We start from the raw sequence: 25,680 nt of genomic DNA on the forward strand, positions 1-25,680 counted from the left end.
ATATGGTTGGTATTATTTTGGAGCTGTATGGGCCACTGTCAATGACGAGGGCACGCCGTGTTTTCCCACTGTGAAAAGAAAAGTCACATCGGGGGTAATTATCTGTGACGTTGAGACAGACATGGCTTCCTACCACACACACACACACACACACACACACACACACAGACACACTCCGATATACAAACCCTAACATTTATGCATGGCCATATGGTCCCTGGTGCACAAATGTATGACTTCCAATGTGTGTGTGTGTGTGTGTTTGTGTTTACTGAGCTATGGATGGGTCCCCCCCCCCCCTCCCCCCTCAGAGCTGTGGGTTGAGTGAATATTCTCAGCACGTTGGGACAGTCCACAACACAGTGCGTCCCTGCAGACCCCTGCCCTGCCTGCCTGTACCCTCTGATTTGGACAGAGGGCAATCAAGCAGACCCAGTAAACAATACACAGCGAGGCCCCGGAAAAAACCACAATAACTCCGCAATGTATTCTTCTCATACCGCTAGGGACAACACTGTTTGTCCAATCACTGTGGGGTCGGAGAGGCGGCGTAAAGGCACTATTAAAATGATCAAGGATGCCGGTTAATGGCCAGTGGAAGACAGGCAGCAGAAGATGACATGCCGTACAGTGCTCTCACGGAGCGTCTCAGGGAACACCCATTAGAAAGACGGCCCATAGGAAAAGATCCAGTATATAAATAGTGAAGTGTCGATAGCTGCTGGCATTTTCTTGTTTATTCTATCCAGGGAGAGACCTCCAGAGATGTAAGTTCATTCTGAACTTGGGGGCCGGAGCATAACTGTGGACGTCCTGCGGAGAGACACATCCAAACTTATTAAGGACGTTCCACAGTGCACCTGTTGGGGAGCACGATGAGAGACAAACACACGTACACACACACATGTATAGTCCCAGGTGTGTCTCAAAACTATTCATCTGTGACCACTGTGCTTGATGCAGCCCCCTAGCTTATGGCACACAGAAGACAGGGCGCCTCCTAAAGGGGGGGGGGGGGGCTTTTACTGAAGAACACAAACCCTCCAAACTAAAAGATAAAACAGATTGTTACGTTAGCTAAGGAGGTTTTCACCCCCGTCTGTTTGTTTGGATTATCACAGAACTAGGTGGGAGGATGGGACATAGGGCAAGAAGGAACACATCTAATTTGGGTGTGGATGGGGAAAAAGGAATTGTCTATCACTTGGTTTAACATAGCAAAATAGGGCCCTTCATCATTATCATTTTGTATCATTGCCTTTCATACCAGCCTTTAGGATTCTGTTGATCCAGAGGACACATTAACAACTATATTGCAACACATGTAAGTGGTTTGTCATGTCAGAGCATTTTCAAACATTCTTTCAAAGAACTTTATAATTTAACGCAACATTCTCCAGTTTGTTGTTGTACTAGTGGCTGGATTTTCCTCAGAAAAAAAGTTAGTAAAGTGCATACAGATAAATAAAGGTGCACGATAAAACCAACAACAGTAAAAAGCTAATAATTCTCAAGAAACATGAATTGCATTAAAACATTTAAGGTGATAGCAAGTAAATCTGGATATTTCTTCTTGTTTTGTGAGCAAAATGTTAATAATGGAAAGAAGCTGCACAAAAAGAATCTTCCCAACTTTTCCCCTCTTCCTACAACAACCACAGAACGGCTACGCTCTATACTTTTCCATAGTTCCACTGTGGAAGTCCAGCTGTGGGTGTCATCTGCTGGCAGAAGTGCAGCAAAGAGAGTGTTCCTCTCACATTACCTACTGCTACATTGAGAAATGATTAGGCTGCTGAAAGCATCTCATTATCAGTATTTATGAGGGAGTGCGCGAGCCGGAGTAATGACAGCTTTACTCCAAAGTGGCACTCTCTCTCTCTCTCTCTCTCTCTCTCTCTCTCTCTCACTTTCTCTCTCTCTATCTCCCTCTTTTCCACACACTCTATTTAAATGTGTACATACAGTAAAGGTATAAACCGTGTATAGATAGATTCAGATCCAGTAAATGTTATCTTACTATGGAACATCAAGGCATTACACCCTCTTCCTCTCTGACTCTTCATATTGAGCCACTTTTAAAGACACGTTTCAGTCAGTGTGTGTGTGTGTGTGCTGCTATACGTTCATCATGGTGAGAAAGAGTTTAGAATATTAGGCTTCATTTGTTGACACATCAATGATGATCCCAACACGTGCAAAAACTGTTGCAATGTGCATGTTTGTTTATTTCTGTAGCCGCTGAATCCATGGACTAGGTGTACAGTACAATAGTATGGATGATTACATTTCAAGTTTCCTTCAGGTACAGTGGGCTACATTCACAAGCACCACCTGTGCAACAGTAGTTTGGATGAATATGACCACGATAGGTAAATACAGCTGCCTGAGGCTAAACTACAGTAACGTAGAAAACACTGCACATGTGAAGACCACTTGCATATTCAGGATATTTTCAGAAGGTTCCTCGTCTTCCGCGCAGAAGAGAACACAAACCGAGGCCGAGTCCGAACCCGACAAGCATTCTGTTTCTCTGTGTACAAACCCGACTCGAGCCCAATGTTTTCCCTGATTACAGGCATATGCAAATGTGAGTGTAAATCTAACTATAGATATACAAGACAACGTGACTGAACTCGACCCAAACCTGAATATCATTTCAAAGATTTGGTTCCGAAACCTGGCTCTACCTACAGAGTTCTGTTAATGTTTGTTCTAGAAAACCTTACCTTTCAAAAGTTTTCAAACATTCCTGAAAAGATCAGTTTTTGGTTGTTTGGTAACCTTTAAATCTGGACAGTGAGAAACTCCACACAATAAATTCAGCTTAGTGTGAACATGGACTAACATCCTCTTCAAGACCAGGGAACATGTCCAATTCTTTGTTCCTTTGTTTAGTTTTAACTTGGTGAACTTGTTGAAAATCAGGCTTCGGTCACAGATACATACCATTGCAGCACTAATCGTTTTTATTTTTTTCATTTGTACACTCAACCCGAGAGACTGAGGAGATTTCTTATTAGTTTGAAGCCTGTTGCCTGAGGGGCCAGAAAGCGATGAGATATTTGACCAAACGCAGAAACCCAATAAGGGGCCATCGATTAGGAAGGATGAGAACTATATTGGACACATAGGTGGCTACAAAGAAATTAAAAAGCCGCAGAAAAGAAATAGAAAAAAATCAAAACCGGAGCACCTTAAATCTCCTATCCTGTCTGCCACAAGTTGTGTGCCTGTTTCTTTGTTTATGTGTTCGATCCCCAGGGCGGCAGGCGTGTTGGTCATCTCATATAGCCGCTAACAAGGCCTGTCAATATTGAGTTTTTTCTCTTTAGCACGGAAACAAGCAGAGTTGGCATTATGCTGCCCCATGTGTATGTTTGTATATGACAAGCCAACAATGGCAGGGTCCGTCCCGCCATCAAGATCCAAGAAGTATTAACAATGAAAATATAAGAAGGTTGAAAAAAGCCCAGCTCACAATGTTAAAGAAGGTAAAAAGAAATTCATGGATCCAACCCCTGATCCAGATCCAAAACAAAAGTGTTTTTTATGTAATCTTGGTTACAAACATCAACCAATATAAAAACAGTCAAGGATTAAAACATAAGCTCCTTGTTGGAATAACACAAGAGGCTTTTGGTGAGCTCTATTAAGAAACAGGTGATTATCTTTCTGAACCGTCCCAAAATATCACCTGTTGACAGTATCATGGTATTTTACTATAGTTATTATTGGTGTAGGAAATTTAAAAACTTCCTCCATGTTTCAATCCGGTTGTATCCTCTTTTAAAAGCAGAAAAATACCAACCAGAGTTTCCAGTCACTCAAGCCTACTCAAAATTTAGTGGAATAACCTTCTTAATTGTCAGGGTTAGTGAACATGTTAAGGGTTAAGTGCTTTGGGTTAACCCTAATCTATCAAGATATGACACTGAGTATATTATCTGTGAAATAGTATCTCTTTGAACTATGTGTAGAAATTATTATTGTTAACCTAACAGCTATACCTCTCACAAAGTGGCAAAGCTGCAATCTGAACATCTTTTATACTTTGACAACAGGGAATGAGAATGTTTGTGCTGTAAATACTAAGTGTGCAGGGGTTATAATATGAATTGGCTGCAACAGGATACATGTGACTTGGGGGCAAATGGATCTAATGGTCGTCTTAATGCCGGCCTTGAATAATGAGGCCTTTGTCTAATAAAACTGGAAAGCCTCCAAATACCTATAGGGACCTCAGCTAGTTAGAGCAATAACAGTCTATCAAAAGAGAAAGCAAAGTGATTACTTAGAGGGTAATAAATACAAGGTCCATGCTGGGTAGGGACTCGGGGCTACAGGCAGAGAGGAAGAAAGAAAGACAGAGGCAGGGACAAAGAGACACGGAAAATGAGAGAGGAGGAGATTAGCGGACATGGCAAACTTTAAACCTCTTGTTTTACAAAGTGCCGTAGCTGAAATGTGGTTCTTGGGAAGATATTAGTCCGACCATCATTATTACACATCGCAAAAGGAAACTTAGATGGATTCAAATCAAATGAAAAGAGAAACAAATTTAAATACATTTTCTCCATCAAGGAGGTTGTTTTTCAGCCCGTTCATTTATATGTTGTTTGGTTGGTTCATCGGTTGGTCGGTTGGTTGGTTGGTTGGTTGAGTGGTTGGTTGATTGGTTGGTTGGTTGGTTGGTTGGTTGAGTGGTTGGTTGATTGGTTGGTTGGTTGGTTGGTCAGCCGGATTAACCAAACAACATATTTCATTGAACTTGTTGGGGGGGGGGGTATAGATGGGGCAAGAAAGAACCCATTAAATTTGGCCATGATCCAAGATTTTTTTTTTACTTTTTAACATTGCGTGAAAGGACTTTGTTTACATTTCACTGGTTTCCAGTTGAATAAAAAAATCGCACGCATATTGAGTGTTTGAAATTTGAAGCAGCTTGATTGAATTTCAGGGGACTGCTGGACCTTGGTGCAGGTATGTGCTTCACTGAGTGGCATTCCTCTTCATCAAGGTGACAAGTCAGATACTAAAACTTGTCCTTCACACCAGACGTTCTGCTTTGCAAAATGTTAAAATTCAGTTAAAACCTACTTCAAAAAAGAGCTTCTAACACGAACACTACAGTCACACCCTATAGTGTTCAAGGCAGCCAAGGGCAGACATTACTATTGAGAAGGAACATTGAGTTCTGAGGGAATATTGTCCCTCGTTCAAAGGGACACATTTCAAGTATGAATGACACGATTGGTTTTGAATAGTTTGGAGAACAGTTTGAAAACCAACACTTTGATTGCTCACACAGACAGAGCAAATGGTAAATGGCCCCTATCCCAAATTCACACACATACAGAGACAGAAAAGCTCTTTGCTGTCTACCCGATCCCAGCATGTCTTACAAGCTGGAGTAGTGCTGACCTGGAGGAGCAGCTTTAAGGCCAGTAGAGTGGGCACAGTAACACCACCATCAATTACAGGCCTGAGAGGGGGAAGAGAGAGTCCAATCAGGGAATTAGAGCAATGTGGGGCAGGAAGGTGGATTGACAGCCTCGGGGCAGAGCCACGGGGTGGAAATGGGGATGACAGAGAGGACAGAGGAGAGGGGGACGGCTGGTCACCGCTCTAACTAAGCCACGGGATGAGGATAATAAAGAGTCAGTCACACAGAGTGAGCGGGGGCCTCAGAGGGGAGAGGGGGAGGGGGGGGGGGGGAAAGGTGCAGAGGGATGACAGAAGTGAGAGATGGACTTCATCAAGACTGCTGCCCGATGGTCCGAGTTCAGACTGTTGCTCTCTTTCTGTCCCTCTGTCTTTAGGGCACGGAAAGTGTGTGAGTCTCTGCATGTGTGTGTGTGTGTGTGTGTGTGTGTGTGTGTGTGTGTGCACTGGCTCAATCACCAATGACAGGTGAGCGATTCATTGCCCCTTACTAGAGTGACCAATGCCTTTCCATTCCAGGCCCTGATCTATTTCAGCTAATGTATTACTGGAGGAGCATCACTGTCCCCTTGCTGCTGACATGGTGGGACTGACCTGAGCACAGCTTCACCCAGCTGCACTGGACTGCACTGGGCTTTCCTCAGTGTTACACACATCAATTAGAATCAGGAAGCTGAATCCTGGTCAGATTAAATGTTCTATTTTTAAATAATGAGGACATAATTAATGATTGATATTCAACACATCAGTTCATTAATAATTTAATTTATTAATTTGTTATTTTGATAAAATATTAAATTTGAGTTAACACTTCTGCATGAGATGTCATTTTGGAGCAACGGCTGAAAAGATGGATGAGGTTTCAAATGAACAAACAAGTTGCAATAAATTATTTGCACCTAATATGCAACGTTTTCCCCATTTAAGTGTCATAATTTTGTTTCTTTTACACCATTCAGTTGTTTCAGAGAAAACAGTAAATAAAGCATCCATTGCATTTAAACAAAACTTCCCCATGACAAAATAATGTGACAATTAATCTACATTTTTATCTTCAGTCAAAATGCAGCACATATGTGAACGAAAGTCGTCACGCACATTAATAACAGGAGTCATAAAACAAGATCCTGCTCATATGGTTGGTTGTGCATATCGGACGAGCGAGAGCAGAGAGGAGCAGAGGACAGGAGAGAGAGATGGAGTGGGCGCTGCTCTGTCCCTCCTTGGGGACCAGGCCTCCCCTCCTGGCTGCCCATTAAAAACAGAATTCCTCCGCAAACTGTTTGTGTTTTCAGTCTCACTCCTCCAGGGTGCTGCTCGCCACAGCACAAGACAGTCACACCACGCCCGCCCTCTCTCTCTCTCTCTCTCTCTCTCTCTCTCTCTCTCTCTCTCTCTCTCTCTCTCTCTCTCTTTCTCTCTCTCTCTCTCTCCTTTCTGCCGTGGCTTTAACATTCCCTTCACTGCTCCGTCTGCACAGCCAACATGTGGCACATGTCCTTGACAAGTCAAGACGATCCCTCACCGGAGGAGTTGGGCAGCAGTGTCAACCGAGCACCCCCTTTTTTTCTTCCTCCCTCGTCCTCCTGCCTCCCCTCTTTCACTCTCGCTCTCTTAATGTCGAGTTGCCAGGGTAAACGGGGGCCAGAGGAATCTAATAACTGTGACAGTGGGGCTTTTGGCATTGTTCCTTGAAGCTGTGCAGACACACACAGGGCTGTCTGCTGGCTCTAATGAAAGGTTAAATGAATAGGACAAAGTGACAGGAGGTACAATAAAGAAACAAGAAGGAGGAGAGAATGTGTGAGCAAGCATGTGTCCGTGTGTCTCTGTGTGTGAGTGTCTCGAGGCCAGCCTCCTTAACTCAGGGAACAACAAGGACAGCCCCTGCACAGCACCACAATATTCAAAACACATTGGTCTGCAGCACGGTGTGTGTGAGTGCGTGTGTGTGTGTGTGTGTCTGTGTTGTGCGCATGTGTGTCTGATTCTCTCACCAGGACACAGATGCTGAAGAGGAATTCCAGCATGGGGTTCTTTGATAAATGTTAAGGTCACTGGCAGAGGGGAGGGCAGGGTGCAGCAGGAAAGGAGGCAGAGGGAGTGACGAGGGGGGACGCATGTCTCGTCTTGTGCCTCTCCCTGCCTGTGCCTTGGTGGAATGCGGAGTCACATGAAAGAGGCCCTCTCTCTCTCTCTCCCTTTCCCTCTCTCTCCCTGAGACTCGTCTCCTGTGTCTGTCTCAAAAGCGCCACTGTCCCCCTCCCGACACACTACCTGTCAGCAGATTTTGCCCCAGCTACGAAAACACCCGAAGCCACAAACGCACACAGCCACAATCATAAGCATGCAGGCATGCACCCACAGATACATGCAGCTGTGCTTTAACTTTCCCTCAAACAGGAAAAGTGAACAAAGATACAAAGAAACACACCGAATCCTGAGCTTAGACTTCTTAATTACTGTGATTATCACTTTAACAAGCAGCTCGGTCACCAGCAATCACAGGGTACGGTGTGTGTAACGTGCCGTCCAGGTGTGTGGTTGCATGGCACAGCTCGGTTCAATGGAGGAGGTATAATCAATTAAACCGGCATGTGCCTCTGGGATTGGGACATGAGTGAAGTCAGGTTTAATATTTGACATCACACTAAAGGACGATCGAGATTTTTATGAAATCTGTTCTGTAGACTTAAGTCATGTGTTGCTCCAGACCCATTGTAAACCATATGAATTTAAACGCTCACTGCCTTGGGTGGTTGGCAGCAGTAGCACAGTAGCTACATCAAATACTTAATATGAACAGTTATATATTTGTCAGTGTGATCTAAAACCATTACAAATAACTGTAATGGTCTATGTGAGAAAAATGTCAGATGCTTTATTCTTTGGTGTGAGTACAAGGACACAAAGCATCAACTTCTTTCGGAGGGTAAAACCTGAGACAACTACAAAACCTGCATCTATTTCTGTGTTTCGGATGCAAGTGGTCGACATGCAAAGGATCCCGATCTCTGAGATGAGGCCTTGTAGGGGGTGAAAGAGCAACAACTATGTGTGGGTATAAGTAATTGGAACCAGGAAGTTCCTATCTCCTCTCTGAGTCTGAACTCACTGTGAAAAGAAGCAACAGGGAGCCTGTGCCACAGTCAAAGTTGTATGGAGCCAAACTGAAAGGTGTAACATGCTGCACATGGTGTCTTTGAGGCCTGAGGCACTCAGTGCAGTCTGAATGGCTTCCAGAGTCGGGGGACTACCTGCCACGGCCGTCAAATAAAGAAAATGAGAGAGGCCTCTCACACACCACATCATCAGAAGTCTTCTCTGAGCCTAAACCTCATGAGAGCTGCGGCCACATTGGTATAAGGACGTTTAATATAACCAGCCGGGAGTCAGGCTCAAGTGGAAACCTGGGAAAGGAAACTGTCCTCCTATAAAAACCAGTCAGTCAGTTGAAATGACACATGGGTTTAGGTTCAATTCACAAACCCCTGTTTTGCACATATAATACTGATGTGAGCAGAAAAGGAAGTCGGATGACATTGTTATGGAGTCATAAAGTCTGATAGTCTGAGGTCGAGATGAACAAAACACTCTAGCAGTTCAGCCCTCTCACAGACGAGGGAAGTACAGAGTTGCAAATCACAGGAGTGGAGGCACATTTTACCTGGGATTTACAAGGCTGTGAAACCAGCTCAGTAACTGGGGTGTTGCTTTAGGAAACCTTAACCGCAGGTGCTCATCTCATTTGTTGTGTTGCTCATGCGCTGCTCGATCCGATCGATAACGGGGACGAGCGCCTCGTTCTCGGTGAATCCACTGCGTGCGAATCCAGTGCGTTGCAGCTGCAGTATATTAAAAAGCCATCGTGAACATTTCTTCTTCTCACTTGAGCAGGCGTTAAAATGTCTTTCACTAAACAGTGAAGACGACTTCGAAGAGCAGTCAAAGAAGACGCCTGAAGGATGACAATGAATCGTGAGGTCCGGTTCTGGGACAGTACAGAACCAAATCCGATTTGAAATGAGCGACTTCTGGAGCGTTCAAAGGTGATCAAGGTAAAAACAACACTGTCAGCACAGTTAATACCGGAGAAGTACACACTCAGGGCAATAACTCCAAAGTCAACATGCTACCTCTCCGTCCTCGGGAATTTTTCATGAGCCACCACTTATCTTGTCATATCAGATTTCTTCCACCAGCCGTTTTTCACAAGGAAGAGAAAAGATGTCTTCAGGGCAAATTATTCTCTTTTAATCAAATCACTCTGTATGGCCTGAGGAGATCTTTCCTTGCCTTTTGAGTCACTGGGGCATGGGCCACTAATGCACCCCACCCCCCCTCATAAAAAACACACACACACACACAGACACACACAGTCATACAAACATCCAGCGTGCATTGAAACAGCAGCCGTTTGGTGTCTTTTTACCTGAAACTAACAAAATGAGACTCCACAGGAAAATAAAGGAAAACACAAGAAGAGAGCAGGGAACAAAGTGGTGTCTGGAGTTTCCATCACAAGCGAAATCCCAGATTTTCTCACTCGCTGTTCATGGAACAAAATCGAACAACTTTATTCTGGAGTGCAGCCTGCGCAGGAGGGAGCTATAAAATATAAATTATACCACATAACCCTATACCTCCCAACTGAGCCATTTGGTTACAACTGTACTCCTGTTTGTTACACAGCGTCTCCGGTACTTCTGTAGCGTGGACATGAGTTATATTTCTGGCCGGCGCTGAAGCACGTATGGATTACAAGTGAAATGTAATTTCCCTACCGATCGGACCGTTGCCACCCAGTGACACTGAGGTGTTTATTTTACACAGTTTCCAGTAATTACTGTAGTGCTGGGCAGAATCAATTAAGGCCACCCCAGAATACAGCTGAAAATGTGCGAATCACGGCCGAGTCTGGGAGGACAAAAAAATGTGGTGGGGCTACGTTGCTGAATAGGCTGAGCTGTGCAAAATGTGTTCTATCATTTCTCACTTTAAACAAATAAAGACCGAGGGAGTGTGTGGCGTCTGCTCACACTGGGTGTGTTCGCGTCCTGAGACCAGAGTTTTTCCTGATTCCTGCCTTGAGGAATACGATATTGTTTGGATTAGCATGTGAAATGAAGGCTGTCGGGGAAAAAAAATGGGACATAAAAAAGTGTAACATGTGTAAGTACAAGCGTCAGATTACCGTTTAAACACAGCGTGTAGAGCCAAGCTGGATTTTAATCGGACTAATTTGCCATTTCCATGTGTGATCTACCTCCTCGCCACCGAGACATTGCTATCGCTCAGCAGATTAAAACTCTTGGAGATAAAAGTCAGCCGAGGACATCTTGAATGCTCATGTCATTAAACAGCTGTCTATTTATCTCTTTTTTTTTTTAATCACACAAACACAGACCACATTTCAAAATGTACTCAGAGAAATGGCCGGTGAAAGTGTGTGAAGGTTTTGGTTTCTTACTTACGTATGCTGAGGTGGGAAAAAAAATCGAATTATGTCTCTCACATGTATATTGTTTTAAAATCAAGTACGTCTCACGCCGGGCTCCTTATTAAATCAGGTGTCCCGCGATCCGATTGGTTTGCGCGTTTCTCAGTGTCTCTGTTTAGTCGCTGAATCCCACAGCTTGTGTTACAGTGTCCTGTTCAAAGGTTTTCATCTCCAGTCACCACGAGGTGTATGACCCCCTTCTCCCCCTTTTCAAAATATTACCTCTTCTGCCGCTGCCAAGACACACTATCAGTCACTCGAGAGATTAACGTGGGGCCGAGGACACGTGAAGATTCGCAGGGCCGCCGCATCAGTGCAGCACTGACCCGCCTCTGTGTGAGTACGAGAAAAAAAGGGAACGCTGCAGCGGTGTTGTCTTGATGTTGCCGAAAGCATCGCTGAAACGTTTGCGTGTCGTGTGCAGATGGTGGAGATAGAAAAAACTGCTCTCTCAGCTTTTCCCTGAATGTCTTTAAGTGTGAGCGTATGTGAAAGCCGATATCACCCTTCATCTAAAATAAGTTGTGTTTGTTTGTTTTTCTCCTTCCTGCTCCACACTTAGCGAGCCGCTGGGGTCAAGCTCCTCAATTCAGAGCGCGGCCTCATCCCGGCTCAAGCTGCACAGAAGATATGGAGGAACATGGAGGTCAGGAAGTGATTATTCCCCCTAATTAATCACATAAAGTAAAAAAAGGAGCAACAAAACACCGAGAACTCACAGGGAGAGATATATAAAAAGATACGCGAGTTATTAAAGGATCCTAAGCGCACTTAGCACCCATTCTTTTTTAATAAAGAGGAGGCGGAAGAGAGAGAGAGAGAGGAAGAAAAGCAGGGGAAATAGAGAGAGGATGGAGTAGAGGGTGGGTGAGGAGGGGGGGGGGAGAAGGGGGGAGAGAGTTCTCCATGTGAGCAGTAATCAGAGGAAACCAGCAGGGGGGACAGGGAGGGTTGGTGGGGTCAGAGCGGAGCACCACTAAGCAGCCTTTCTCTTCATTAGCAGCCTCTCTAAGGGGGGGCGTCACAGGCCTACCTGTCCAGCCGATTATTGAACCGGCTAACCAGTGGCTCCCACCCCACGCGCACACACTCGCACACACGCTCCCCTCTCTGATTCCTGCAGACCCAGAGGAATCACGACCCTGCTGCAGCCTCGCTCACAACTTTCACTTTTCCTCTAACCTCACGTAGCAGCGCCACACAGGCTCGACCGGGGCACAGCCCCAGTGCAGGAGGAGGACGTCTGCCTCCACGTTTTCCTCTACATGGAGTTGTGCTCTCCAGTCTCGCTTGTTGTTTTTATATATTTGATTCACGCAGCAAAAACAGCATGACCTTTTTCTCTGTCAGTAACTCTAAGAATGTAATGAGAGTACAATTATCTGACACACAAGAGAGAGAGACAGAAACACAGAAGGAGAGGAACAACAGCTTATTTTTTTTTTACTTGTGTGACTTAAGTGGTGAAGGGAATCCAGATCCCCGGCTGCCCTGGCACAGGGAGAGAGAGCAGCGCAGAGATAAAAGTAATGAAATGACACTCCTGGAATGTAAATTGGCATTCTTCACTAGAGAAGCAGCACCAGCTCGAGCTCATGAAACATCCCTGCCACACACTCGGGCCGCGCAGGCCAAAGCACTGTGCGAGACATTCACCTCAAACACACACACACACACACATCTCGCTGATGAGAGTGTGAAGGTACTTTTGTGGCACTTTTTAAGTCGGGCCGTTCATCTCAATCTCTTTTGCTATTCCTCTCTTTCTAGCCCTCGCTCCGACTTTTTTTTATCCCTCTGTCCGCTGCAGCGTTCGGAAACGTCTGCGCTGAGAAGTTCTAACACTGACAGGAAATGCACTTCAGCTTGTGTTTCAGGTCGGCTGCAGGAGCTCCCTACGAGGTGAACTGCAACACAGGGACAAATCAACCGACCAAAGAAAAGTTTGTGCGGCACTATCCGGCATTTTTGCAAAAAAAAGTGAGAAAGGACACTGTCATATTACAGTGTTGCTAACTCAAATAAATAGAAATGAAGAGAAACCATAAAAAATGATCTAAAACATTGTTTGCACTGGAATCTATAGCACATGTCTGGTTTCACATAATCCCAACTCTAATAAAGACGATAGCCAACATCCACTGAAAATACAGACTGTTGATATTTCAAGACAAATTGGTTGAAGATTGCTGGACAATAGCAACTCCGGAAGAGATTCTGCAGGATTTCCAGCAGAGGGGTTTTAGGCCTGAAAAAATAACTCCAAATTTTGCTACTTTACAAAAATAAAGTCAGCTCACGTTAAAGTGAGAAAACAAACTATATAACTCAATACAGTTTTATCAGACTGGTGTATTTACAGTGTGTGTGTTTGTTGCACTGCTTTGCTCTTGAATCTTAGCATTTACTGGTTTGCATGCATTGGTAAATATGTCAGTTAGAAGCTACAGGTGGCTTCAGACGTGAATATCATGGAAACCAAATAAGAAAACCATTTTAAGAAAATCGTTGGGACTTTATCTGGAGTTAACGATTTACCTCACACACCTCTCGTACAAAGTTTGTGATCCCACTGAGGAGAGCAGAGAGTCCACTAACATTTTTTCAAGGCAGGACAAAATCTATAAAATGACATGAAGGGAAGTACAGGTGATATTTTTCATTCACTGACTCGGGACAGGTCTCATATCTGATCAGTTTGAACATGTGAGCTGCAGGGATCAGTGTTGTGTTCGTGACACAAGGAAACAAGAATCAAAGCAATCAGAAAAAGAAGAAGAAGAAAGTAGGATTTCTTTTTTTAAAATGCTGCTTTAAAGTTGATCAAGTAGGATGATGAGTCATGGGAGTAACACAAATTATATAAGGGGAAATAAATTATTCACGTAGACTGAAAAAGTTGAACTTCTCATCTGCTCTGATGAGTTGTACACATCAACACACAAGTTGTGAAAAGAAGAAAAAACAATGCCACAGATTATTCTGGTGGTGTGTGTTGGAGTTTGAGCAACTGAAGTACACAAAGTCATATTTACCATCGCTGCATGTTGTGTCTCACAGACCCCGGAGCTGCTGGCACTTCTCAAACTTGGCGTCCTCAAAAAAGTCTGATTTCGCCCTCAAGTGGGGAACTTTCTCCTCGTCCGTGGCGTGCGTGTGTCTGGGCTGCCTCGCGGTGGGTGTTCTGCTCTCTAAACTTCTCGCCGCCGTTTAGGACAATTTCACCTTCAACGCAGGAAAAGACTCGCTCGTGTTTCTCTCTCTTTTTTGAAAATCCAGAGAATCGTGTGTGCGTGTGTGTGTGTGTGTTTGTCCGCACCGCTTCAGCTGGGAAATAACGCGCGTCGGGGGCTTTTTTGGAAACGCGTCGGTCCCTCGGAGAAGAACGCAGGGACCACGACTCCCGCTTCCCCTTCCGTCCGTCCTTTTCCCCCCCGCAAACTGAAGCCAATGAGACGGTTGTGATCGCTGGCATCCAGGAGCAGGGCTGTATCTGCGTGTCCTACCTTGAGGATAAACGCCACACACAAAAAAAACGCCTTCCCACACTCCCCCGATGGTTTCCTTCTGCAGAGTCAGCGCAGTGCGCCGCGGAGAGCTGTGGCCGGTCCGGGCTGGAGAGAAGGTGGCTGCTGTGTGTTCAAGTTAGGGCGAATTCAGACCTGTGTGTGTGTGTGTGTGTGTTTGTTTTACACGCCGCGTGTGTGACTGTAACCAGAGTGACGGCGGGTCCACAGAGCTGATTCACGACGCGAGGCTCAGGATGAAGAGGAGTCACATCCAAGCGCAACATGAAACGAACTGTGCCAAACGCGCAGGCATGGCCCGAGATAAGGAATCCTCAGAGCTGCTCTTTGACAACTTGTGGAAACACTTTGAAAAGCAGCAATGACTCAATGAACATGTATTTAACTTATTATTATTATTGTGTGTTTAAACAATATTGGACCACCTGTAGGAGGAGGAGGGATCAAATGCAACCAAACAGACAATACACACAAAATAAACACAACTTTTATTCCATCTTTTAGCATGCTGTGTGAAGTTTATTTTTGGTGATACAAAGCTGCATTTTATTTTACACTGGGCAACTTTCCCTTTTTTTCACCCCCTCTGCCCTCGCGAGGACGTTGCACGCGCGCACACGCACGTGTTTGAGACACTTGGGAAATAGTTTATGGCTTCTCTGTGTACTGCAGGGATGTGACACCGATTTCCTAAGTTGTGTCCCTCAGATGTGGGCGCGCTCATTAAAGTTTCATTGTGCGCTTGTTTTTATGGAGGATTTGCTCAGCATTTGACTGAGACATCTCAAGAGTGAGGGGTTGAAGGGGTAGTGTGGTGTGTGTGCATGTTTGTCACTGTGGGTTTGTGTGTATGTGTGTGTGTGTGTGTGTGTGTGTGTGTGTGTGTGTGTGTGTGTGTGTGTGTTTGAGGATAGACTGGAGCAGGAAGAGAGAGACATACAGCAGCTCCTCAGAGTGACTGCCTGCCTCAGCCTGGCTCCTCCGCCGGGGTGAGAGAGGCAGCCGAATCCCAGAGCAGTCATTTCTATCAAGTCAAGCGTCTGGAAGCCCCACTTGCATGTTTGGTCAAGGGGTAAATAATAGATCAGGGATTAGGCTTGTGTAGAATTCATTCCAGGGTAACAAGCTACTGAGGTCCCAGGATATGCATATTCATCGGTTGGCCAAGGCCGTGGGAGAGCGTGGACCATATGCCTGTTTGTCAGAGGGCTTAGATTGCTAATTAAATGAGATATTACATACTTATGTGAGCAACAAACTATTTTTTTTGTGTGTGTCTATTTCCAGAGCTTTGATGCTGCTTTAATTTGACTCAGGGAGTGATTTCTATTCAGCAGTCGTGATAAACCATGTAAAAATATGAATGAGTAATATGACATGTACTGCACATCAAAGCAAAACGTGACCCTTTTTTTCCCCTTTGCCGTCAGCATGTTGCAGAGCTATCAAATTACATTCTGAATGTATTTAGGAAAACAATTTAGTGGAGTTTCAACCTCACTAACATGTGGGACAACGTGTTAAGTGCTGTTTTGGATTATGGCACAAGTTGGAAAAAAGGTTCAAGAAAACAAGTCTTCACACTGATTTGAAACTTAGAATAAATTGAGCTATAAGAAGGCATAGCGATCAGTCATTACTGATATTGACACGAGTGTGTATGTTAATCGAAAAATAGCAAGGAATTAAAGTATCCATCCATCCTATCGCTTATCCTTTGAGATCCACAACAGCTGGAGCCAATCCCAGCTAACATTGGGGCGAGAGGCGGAGTACACCAGGGTACCTGCGTGTCCCAGGGCTGATTTACAGTGTCTGACTTAATATCCCCAATCTGCATGTTTTAAGAATGTGGGAGGAAGCTGGAGAACCCTGAATTCAAATCGGGAAACCGTATGAGGAGACAATGTTAACCACTGTACCACCACACTCGTGCCACAGAAAATAAATTTTAAAGATATGATTGAGACCGTTTTCATGGGGTCCACCCAGGAGGAGCTTTTGTGCATTGCTCGTCATTCAGAGAACTTTTTCGTTTTCAAGTTTCAAGTCTATTTCCTTTTGTTTTCCATATGAAACTACAGTGATTGTGTATTTGTGTAATAACAGTAAAATAATTCAGTATATCGGGAAACTTGTTTTGGTGCAGCATTTACAGTGCATTCACTATTTTTGTTGTTGTTTATTCCCTACAACGCATATGTCATAAAAAGGCATGTGTCGACTGTGTGATCGCAAAGGAGCTTGTCTACTGTAGAGCACTGGGGAATTTTTCAACTGTAAACACAAATCTTTTAAAAGACAAATTTATAAAATCCTTTGCAAGATATGTGTTTTACAAAAGAGTAAATATTGGTATCAGCCTGAAAAAAATCTGGTATCAAATGGGCTATAGTCTTAACCAGCTGGCGTTTAAGATGTGACAGACCCGTGTTGTTCAAGGAAGCAGCAAAGGCAGCTTGATAGGCAAAAAGTGGATGTGTTTATTTGTCCCGCTGACAGAATCCCACTGTTCACTAATTACCCAGCGCGACCACTGATAATGAGCTATTGAACGTGCTTCTGAAGTGTTCCGCCCTCCTGGGATGGCCATGAGCTGCTGCACCGCACTCGTGGATCCATCAAATCCACAGAGGGGCTCCTGTTCATTAAGTCCCAGTCACTGCCGAACCATAGAAAGGTCAACAAAGGTCATTTTGGTTGTTCCCATGAACCCAGAAGACTTTTTTAAAAGGTACTGGCTCATACTGACAGTTCTCTCCACCAATCAGGAGGCAGTTTTGTTTTTTTATATAAGGAACGACCATGTACTGACGCCAGATACTTTGGATATCTTGGTATTTTTTCCAGTAAGTAACCTGCACATTAAGTCAAGTTAATTCTCGTGCTTCCAAATCACCATTTTGCCTCAGTGGGCTTTACACACTCTCTTCTTCTGTCCTAAGCCTGGTTATAGTAAAAAATTAAAATAAACAATGGTGAAACACATTGTTCAATTTCCTGTTAACTGGTCTGAAAGAACGTTTTTACCTTGCAAAATTATTCAAACCGTGGTTTAACTGATCCGGACTGGACCCCCTCTTTTGTCTGAACTATATATCGGTCCGTTGCCCTGAGGCCTCTTTCACCCCTGTGGACTAAACTGAAAAGTCGGAAGTTCCAGATCAACAAGGTATAGGTGAACAGTCCTTAAATTTATACTGTATTATTTTTACAGAAGCAGTTCAGTGCCTACATCTCTTACTTTGGTCCCTCCTTACTCACAGGGAAGCACAGGTGTTTGAAATAAGACAATACTTCTCTCAGCTAAAAGCTGTTTCCTGACTGCACAACATTTACTCAGTGTGATCGATGTCCTGCGTCCTTGGTCTCCTCTCTCATACTCAAGGGAAATATGAACTTAAACCGCCCATCGCCACCTTATTTTACCCTTTCACCAAGCAAAGGACAAGCTCTCAGACAGGAGCCCGAGGGAAATAGTCTGACTCCTTGTTCCCACACATCCTGCGGGGGGGGGGGGAGAGAACTGGGGTTGGGATGCCACACGAGTTAGGAGAGCCGGGAGTGTGACCATGAGGTTCCTGGCACCATGGATACACACAAATACACATACACATACAGTCGGCGGCCTCCAGGAGCCGGCTCTTGTGTGGATCAATTCCCCCTTTATGAGGGCTCATGTCTGTTGAGGATACAACCAGAAGGTCATCAGATGGGAGTCAAGCAGAGGTCCCCGTCAGCGCCATCCCATCGGGGCCGGGGTTAAAGGACACGAATAAGGGGGATCATGCACACAGGCCATGTGTGTGTGTGTGTGGGGGGGGGGGGATGCACATGACAGCAAGAGCAAAGTGTTAGTTTTGTAGTGCTTAAAGGTTCTGAGCGTGTGTGATTTTAGGTGCACAGATCCTGCATGAAGGCTGAAGAAGAGGGAAGAGAAGTGCTAATCAATGGTTTCTCTGTCCCGGGGTTTTGTAAGGCAGGCCAAGGTCTCACAGGATTCAGCATGAGGACGGCTCACGCTCGAGGTCAAGAGTGGCTGATAGTTCTCCCACAGACTCGGAGACATGTAACATCCCTCCTCGGGGCATCGCTTGAATAGACATGTGGACAAACAAGCCTTAAAATGTCAGCCATTGAATGGGAATTTTCGGTGGGCAATTTTCAAAGCTTTCGCGATGGCCAATTTCAATTTCAAAAGGTCCCCCCCGGTGCGATAACAGCTTGTTATTATCTAATCTTATTCAACAAGAAAACATTAGACGCCGAACAAATGGAGTCATCAGGCGCACTACAAAGTGGCTGCGTTCAAAGCCTCACTGTTCCTCTCACATGTTGGAGCCTGTCTCATCTCCATGCAGGGGGAGTGATGTTCCGCTAAACACTGTGCAGGTTTGACATCCCAGCTGGCACTTGTACAATCAATGTTCCTTTAAAGCTGGGGACTTGTGACGCTTTAGTATCTATTGTCATCTCCCGCAGTTCTCAGGTTCTTTCCTCCCTCAGCATCAAAGCCAGGGCCACATTAATGCAGACAATGTCCCTACTTACCTGAGGCGGCAGGCGGAGAATGTGCTTTCCCAATTCTCCATGGAGTGTCATGTTCTTCCCCTCTCTTCCTTCCTCTGTCAGTGTCGGCACACCGGGGCTTGTCATTTGGCTCTTGAATTTTTCATGCAGGCGCATTTGCATGATCACAATCCTGTGTCACTTGAACTTTGCCGGGGACTCCGCTGAGGCAGAGCAGGAGCGAGAGACAAGTGTGCTTGTTTGGGATTGTCAATGCAAGAGCTGTCTTGTTCCAAGGGGTGGCACTTCACATTTTAGCAGTCGGGCAACTAGACACGAGAGGATTAAGAAGACAACCTCAAACAAGAGTCAGTTTACATTTGCCACTCATGTACTGTATACATTAGCTGCTATACATCTGAGTCACTCATACTCTGCGGCAACCGATAAAGCGTTTGCAATGACAGCTTGTTTCATGTGGAAATCACAACAAAACAGGAAGATCTGCTTAATTTACTTGTGTGCACTTTTCCACATGTGAACCAAACCTACAAATGATATTCATTACGACAGGGAAAGCCGCCTGTATCTAGTTTAATCACTTGCCCGGCTGTCTCCAAACACCACACAGATCATAACAGAGACTAAAGATTAATCCTTTGAGCTGTGGTTCACATTCACAGATTTCAATTAAATATAGAAATAAATATCAATCTGGCAGGGTGAATCTCTTTTCAGGAACTAAACCGTAATCCCTGTGATTGCCAGGAGACGAGCTAATGATTGAGTGTTTTAATGAATTAAAATCTTTATTCTTTGCTCATTTCTATTTTAAAGCTCGATTCAATGTGTTACTATAAATCATGTTTTTTAAAGGAGACCTGTGTTGGATAGTAACTGGAGCAGTGCCCGTTGTAAACCTCACTGGTTGGAATGGGCTGTTTCTCTTGGGCTGTGGTGATGCTGGTTGCAGCTTTGCTTTCTGAAGCTGTAAATGTGAATTGAGCCGTGGCAAAGTAAAGACCAGCTGCAAGACTTAGTCTGTGGAAACCTGATGCCTTGCTAAAGCACAAAGGGCAGTTCACCTGTTTATTCAAAGTTCAGTGAAGCTCGAGTCAGTACGTAGAATCCCGAACTGTAGAATCAGTTGTCGTTGCCCTTGGTGTGAACGTGCCCGTTATCATATAGACAACAGTCCCAGCCGCTGCTGCTATAAAGGTGGTTCTTCAAATTTGACTAATTTTAAACATATTTGTTGTCCAAATCGTACAACGTTTGACACTGGATCCTTAATAATACACCTGCCAAGTGTGAACCTGAAAAGATTAACAGTCCTCAAGATATGAGACAGAAAGACAGAGACTTCTGGAATTAGTAGATACCTCCCCCTCTTCCATTCTATCTATATCAATTTCAATATAACATTTTTGTATTTTCCTTAATAGTTAAGTCGTTAATGTCATGGTGTGTGAACTGTTCCACATGTCCAACCAAGTTAAATGACAGAAGAAAAAGAATAATGGCAGCAGTTGAAATGAGTGTCTGAAACATGACTTTTTATTTACTGTAAATGCAGGAAACTTGTCATCGGTGACATGTCAGAGTGCTCGGTTGAGATTTGCCTTGAAATGCTCTTGGACCTGAATTTGAATCTACCATTAGTGCCACAGATTACAAACACTCAAACCAGGGGGGGATACAGGCTGCACTTCAGACCTGGGTAAGATTAACAGCCGACACGGTCACAACATGGTGGGACATGCCTGTGTGGAGTGTGCAGGCAAGTGGAAGTGTCTGGGGCCAAATTACACACATCTGATGATGAAAGAAGGGAAAGTTAGAGGATGGTCCTTGTGAGTTACCAGTGTCTTCAGAGAGAACTCTGTTCATTTGACTTTCTACTGACTGGGTTCTTGCCTTTTGGCCTGAGGAAAAAGGTGCAGCTGGAGGGCCCAGACTCCTGTCGTCGATGCATGATGTGTGTCTGTCTGTGTGTAAAAGAGAGAGAGAGGCTTATTCGTGGATACCATGTGTCATTCTGTGTGTCTGAATAAGAAACAGGGGGCAGGCAGATGTTGTGTGTTACGTACCAGTCTACTGCCTCTACAATTGTTCCACAAACGGGGATCTTAATGATCACCAGTGATTGTGAGTCAAGGAACAGCTTAATCATACTAAGTCAATTGCATATTTTCTCTTTGTTTGTGTGTGCGTGTGTGTGTGTGTGTGTGTGTGTGTGTGTGTGTGTGTGTGTGTGTGTGTGTGTGTGTGTGTGTGAGAGAGAGCAAGTGAGCAGATGAACCAACATTTGTCCGACTGAACCCGAGTGCCAGTCCTCATATTTCTTCATTTTCCGCCCCTCACCCTGTGCTTCAAAATCTGGCTGGACACTTAAGTACATTAGCCACACAATATGGAGTTGTTTTGTCTCAGCAGCGGAGCAGATGTCAAACGTGAAAGTCTATGTTCGTTTTTTTCTTCACTTCCATCCAGTTCAACTCAAAGTTCCCACTGTGGAGTATAAGGCATCCGATCGAGCAGTAAATAATAGATGCTCCTACAATGGATCATTACAGACATACAAAACAAGGGGAGGGTTTCAGTTAATCTATTAAAAAATGTCCAACCATTTAATACTTCAATGTAAAAAAAAAACATAAAGATTAATTTCTTATTATATTGTAATTTGTCTGAACCATCATTGTGCTACGGGGTTTTGTGTGTGTTTGTGTGTTTGTGTCTGTGTGTGTGTATTATTGTCATTTTGACAAGGTGATATTTCTCTGATTGTGTAAAATCTTACTATTCAACCTGTTTGCTACACCTCCGGTATTTTAGGACTCTATATAATGAATTGTGTGCAATAATCGTATTATTCATATTATAATTATATAATAAATGAGTGTTTTAACTTATCCAGTGTTTGTTATCCAGCATTTGCAAATCTCTTAAGACTCAAGTTCAATTTATCAAACCATTCAAATGTTATTATCAAACGGTTTTGATGTTTTATTTCCCTCTGAGATACAGCAGCAATAGTTGTAATCAAATAAATGAAAAACAATCAATTGTCAAGTTTCATTTTGGAATTATTGACCAAGAATAACACACCATCACCCGAACTGGATGATCTCCCTGGGCTTGCTTTTTGATTTGCTCTTTAGTCTGAATGGACAATGTACCTCTGCCTAATTCTGTAGAGTACACATTTAATTTGGCCTCGTACAATAGACTAACATGATACAAATTAATTTGACACCTTATTTATATGATCCAAAACCACAATAGAGTCTAATGGAGGCAAAGGTTGTGTTACCTGAGGTGGATTCCTTCACTGATGCAAAAATTCAACACTTGTGTGTAGGTAGTGCCCCACATCTTTTAAATTAAATGTAATATGTTGTCAGTGCAATTACTTGCTTTTATTTATTTCAAATTTGTCTTCTTATGTAAGTATTTTCTCCGTCTCTTTAAATTAAGTTAGCCCTAAGTATCTTTCAGTAAATATTAAATAAATGTACAAACCAATGTCTTTGTGGTTAAAAGAGTTCTACAAAATAAACTAAGCAATAAGTGATTAGGTGTGTTATGGTAAATTAACTCCACATCCAAATCATTGGATGATTATGAATTCTTTCATATATAGTTATTCATAATTTAGAACGCATGGCTTTGACCCACGGTGGTCTGGGTAGTCATTTCTCAAGTTGGTCTTGATCTTAGCTTGTAGTCAGCTAAAATGTGCCTCTGATGAGCGCCCAGTGGGAGGGATGATTCAAGAAGTCACAACCAGGGCAATTCTGACCAACCGACCAGCAATATGGATTGAACATATGTTAAATCTACTGAAATAGAAGGGATGGATGTGTGAACCACCGCGGCAGTGTGGGATCCCAGTGAACTATGCACACAAATGATATTGTTAGTCTAAGGCTCCTGTCGTGATAAACACATGCGATCAATATTTTAAATCACAACTCAGTTATTATAAATAGTGGAACTAGTTACTGTAGGTGTAAGCTTAAATCAACAGGTTAAAACAAAACATTTTTAAATGACATAATCATCCCCCCGGGTTCACCTGTGACACTATAAATAACGCTATATAAATACAGAGGGTTAAGGGTTAGGGGTTAGGGGTTAGGTCCTAACCCCTAACCCGTAACATTCTAATGGTTTGTGTCATTCTTCTCCCTAAAGCTGCTTTCAGACAAGCACTGAACTCTGGAGATTCTGCGCATATTCCGCAGAGTTTTGAAAAATTCACTCCCCAAGTGCCCTCTTTTAAAAACATATTTTTATTAAATGGCTTTCAATTAGATATTTTTTTCATTGTCCCCTGTTTAAATTTGTAATATGCATCCTTTGTTTTTAATGTCTGTGAAGCACATTGAGAACTTGCTTTAAAGGTGAAAATGTATGATTTTGATGATTAGTATGATTATAATTGTTATTATTATTATAAAACTTAGCATAAACTTCCAGTTATGTTATTATTATTATTAGTAGTAGTAGTATTAGTATACAGGTACATGCACTCGCCCTGTCAACCTGGAGTAAACTTACAAAAGAACCACAAACTTTTGCAAACAGCTAGTAGTATATCGAGCATCATTAAAAACTCCCAGTGGATTCCTCATGGTCCTTGAACCCACCATTGAAAACCAGCGCACCGGCTCCACGCTGCCGTACGCAGACTGCAGCTGTCGTGAAATGTCGTGAAACGTAAAACAGCGGGCTCGTTTGAAAGGAGGAAGCGTCCCGGTCGTTATTGACAACGGTCACTGGCAAGTTTGTGTTAGTTTCTTCGAGGAGTTTGAAGACGAGATGGAATAAATATGGTTGCCGGTTAAATACCCCCGGTGCCACGCGTCATGACGTTGACCGAGGACGTGAGGCAGGAAGCTGACAACAGAAAAGAAGCGGAACAAACGAGTGTTTGTTGTTAGCATCGTTAGCTCCCGAGCGCTAACGCTAAATCTGCTGGGTAGAGAGTCATTAAAAAAGGTAAGAGACGAGCTGTGTTCGCTTCTCCCAGAGAGGTGGGCTCCTCCGTGGAGCCACAGCTTAATGGGAATGTGCTAAAGGAGCTAACGAGTCTCGTCAATAGGCTCACATCCTTTTTGAATCAATATTTGAGTCGCATCCTCTATCCTCTGCTGCTACAAGTGTCACTTCAGCCATTAGACTGATGCTCACTTGTTGTGTTGTTTCCTTCTTCAGTCCAACGATGTCCTCCCGAGACGACGGGTCCCGTGTCCTGGTCCTGGAGGAGCAAGTGGAGAGTTTATCAGACGAGTTGATGCAATGTCAGGTGTGTATGCACGTACACTCAGCTGTCAGTTTATAAGGTACACCTGAAGCCACAGCTGATCCAGTGGTCCTGCAAGAAGTCCTGGTTTCAGAGAAGCTGTTGAATTCAAAGTTAAATTACTGCAAAAATGGCTGCCAGACCCAATAAGAAACCTTGAGTGGATCACCTGGTGCACCATCACATCCCCAACCTAGCACTTGAGTGTTGGAGCTGATTTCTGATTTATTGAAAAAAGGCATCTAATCAATAAATGATTACTCCACCTTGCCAGTGACCACACCAAACACTGTGGGGAGTTTACTGGTAATCACTCAATTCAACCAGTTAAGGACAGAGGATGTACCATCTTGTACAGATTGTTGGGCTCCATGAAGCTGTGAATGATAAGAAACACCAATGGTTAAGGCTTCGCTTCGCTATAATCTATAATGTAATACGACTAATTAATCTAAAACAGTGAAATCTACAGAGTAAACTGACGAAAGCCACCTCTGTCAGCAAATGTCTAGACACGTGGATAATTGTTCAGCTCACTAGTCTGAGTAAGATTGTAAAGTAAAGATGTTCAAGTGCGGCACCAGGATTTTCTCACTGATGTATAATCAAATTCTTACTGTGCACTAATGCAGTAATAAAGGTTAATGCTATTTGCCACTTGACTCTAATTAGCCCATGAACTGTTGCTTCACATAATCTTATCATGGACCCTGTGAACCAGGGAGTAGAAAAAGAAATTGTCAGGGTAAAATGTAAGCGCCAAGATTTCAATTTCATCTCCATCAGACATTGACTGCCCACTTCTTTTTATAATAATCCAAACCATTTGTTATCTTAATTACTGCTATTTTCATTCATTTTGATCAGACAAAGACCTGTGACTCACCTAAGATCCTTGCATAGCAGATCTCCAGCGTTTGCGGCCATTAAATATATAAAAAAGGATTTCTGGGGAGATAAAGAAACATGCCAGGAAGTACATCTGTGTCAGATCATGTAATCTTTACCCAAAAGACGTGATCTCATGATTATAGTTAGTGTATGATTAACGTGACAGTTGAAATTGAAAATCCTAACAATTTTCAGGTAGTTTGTTTTAACTAAATCGCACAAAGTGTATTTTAATTGTTCTTTTGTCTCTTTTGTGTGCAAATCTCATGAGCAGACCTTATTAAATGTTCAGCATTGACAATAAATAGTTTGCAGGAAATCTCAGTTTTCAGAGAACATGTGAATAAGTTGACCTGCCCTCTCCATTTTGTATTTGTTCTGCCTGATACAAACACAGATTCAGTCAGTGCTCATGAGCAGAACCTCTCAGCTTCACTCTGTAAGTCGGTGATTGAGGGAGAGTGTCCTTGCATACTCACCACCAGGTGGTGCCTAAT

The 25,680-nt window shown here is 43.6% G+C and overlaps 1 protein-coding gene across 1 annotated transcript in view; it reads left to right on the top strand.

The window, feature by feature from the left end:
* The first annotated feature begins 23,725 nt into the window (after positions 1-23,725).
* Positions 23,726-25,680, top strand: part of cntln (centlein, centrosomal protein) — an 82,950-nt gene continuing 80,995 nt past the window's right edge. Inside the window, exons 1-2 of the mRNA XM_062388979.1 lie at positions 23,726-23,988; positions 24,205-24,295. Coding sequence (XP_062244963.1) covers positions 24,212-24,295 — 84 coding nt within the window. The 5' untranslated portion in view covers positions 23,726-23,988; positions 24,205-24,211. The remainder of the gene's footprint in view (positions 23,989-24,204; positions 24,296-25,680) is intronic.

The sequence above is a fragment of the Platichthys flesus genome, chromosome 5, assembly GCF_949316205.1.
Source record: "Platichthys flesus chromosome 5, fPlaFle2.1, whole genome shotgun sequence".
Classification (NCBI taxonomy): domain Eukaryota; kingdom Metazoa; phylum Chordata; class Actinopteri; order Pleuronectiformes; family Pleuronectidae; genus Platichthys; species Platichthys flesus.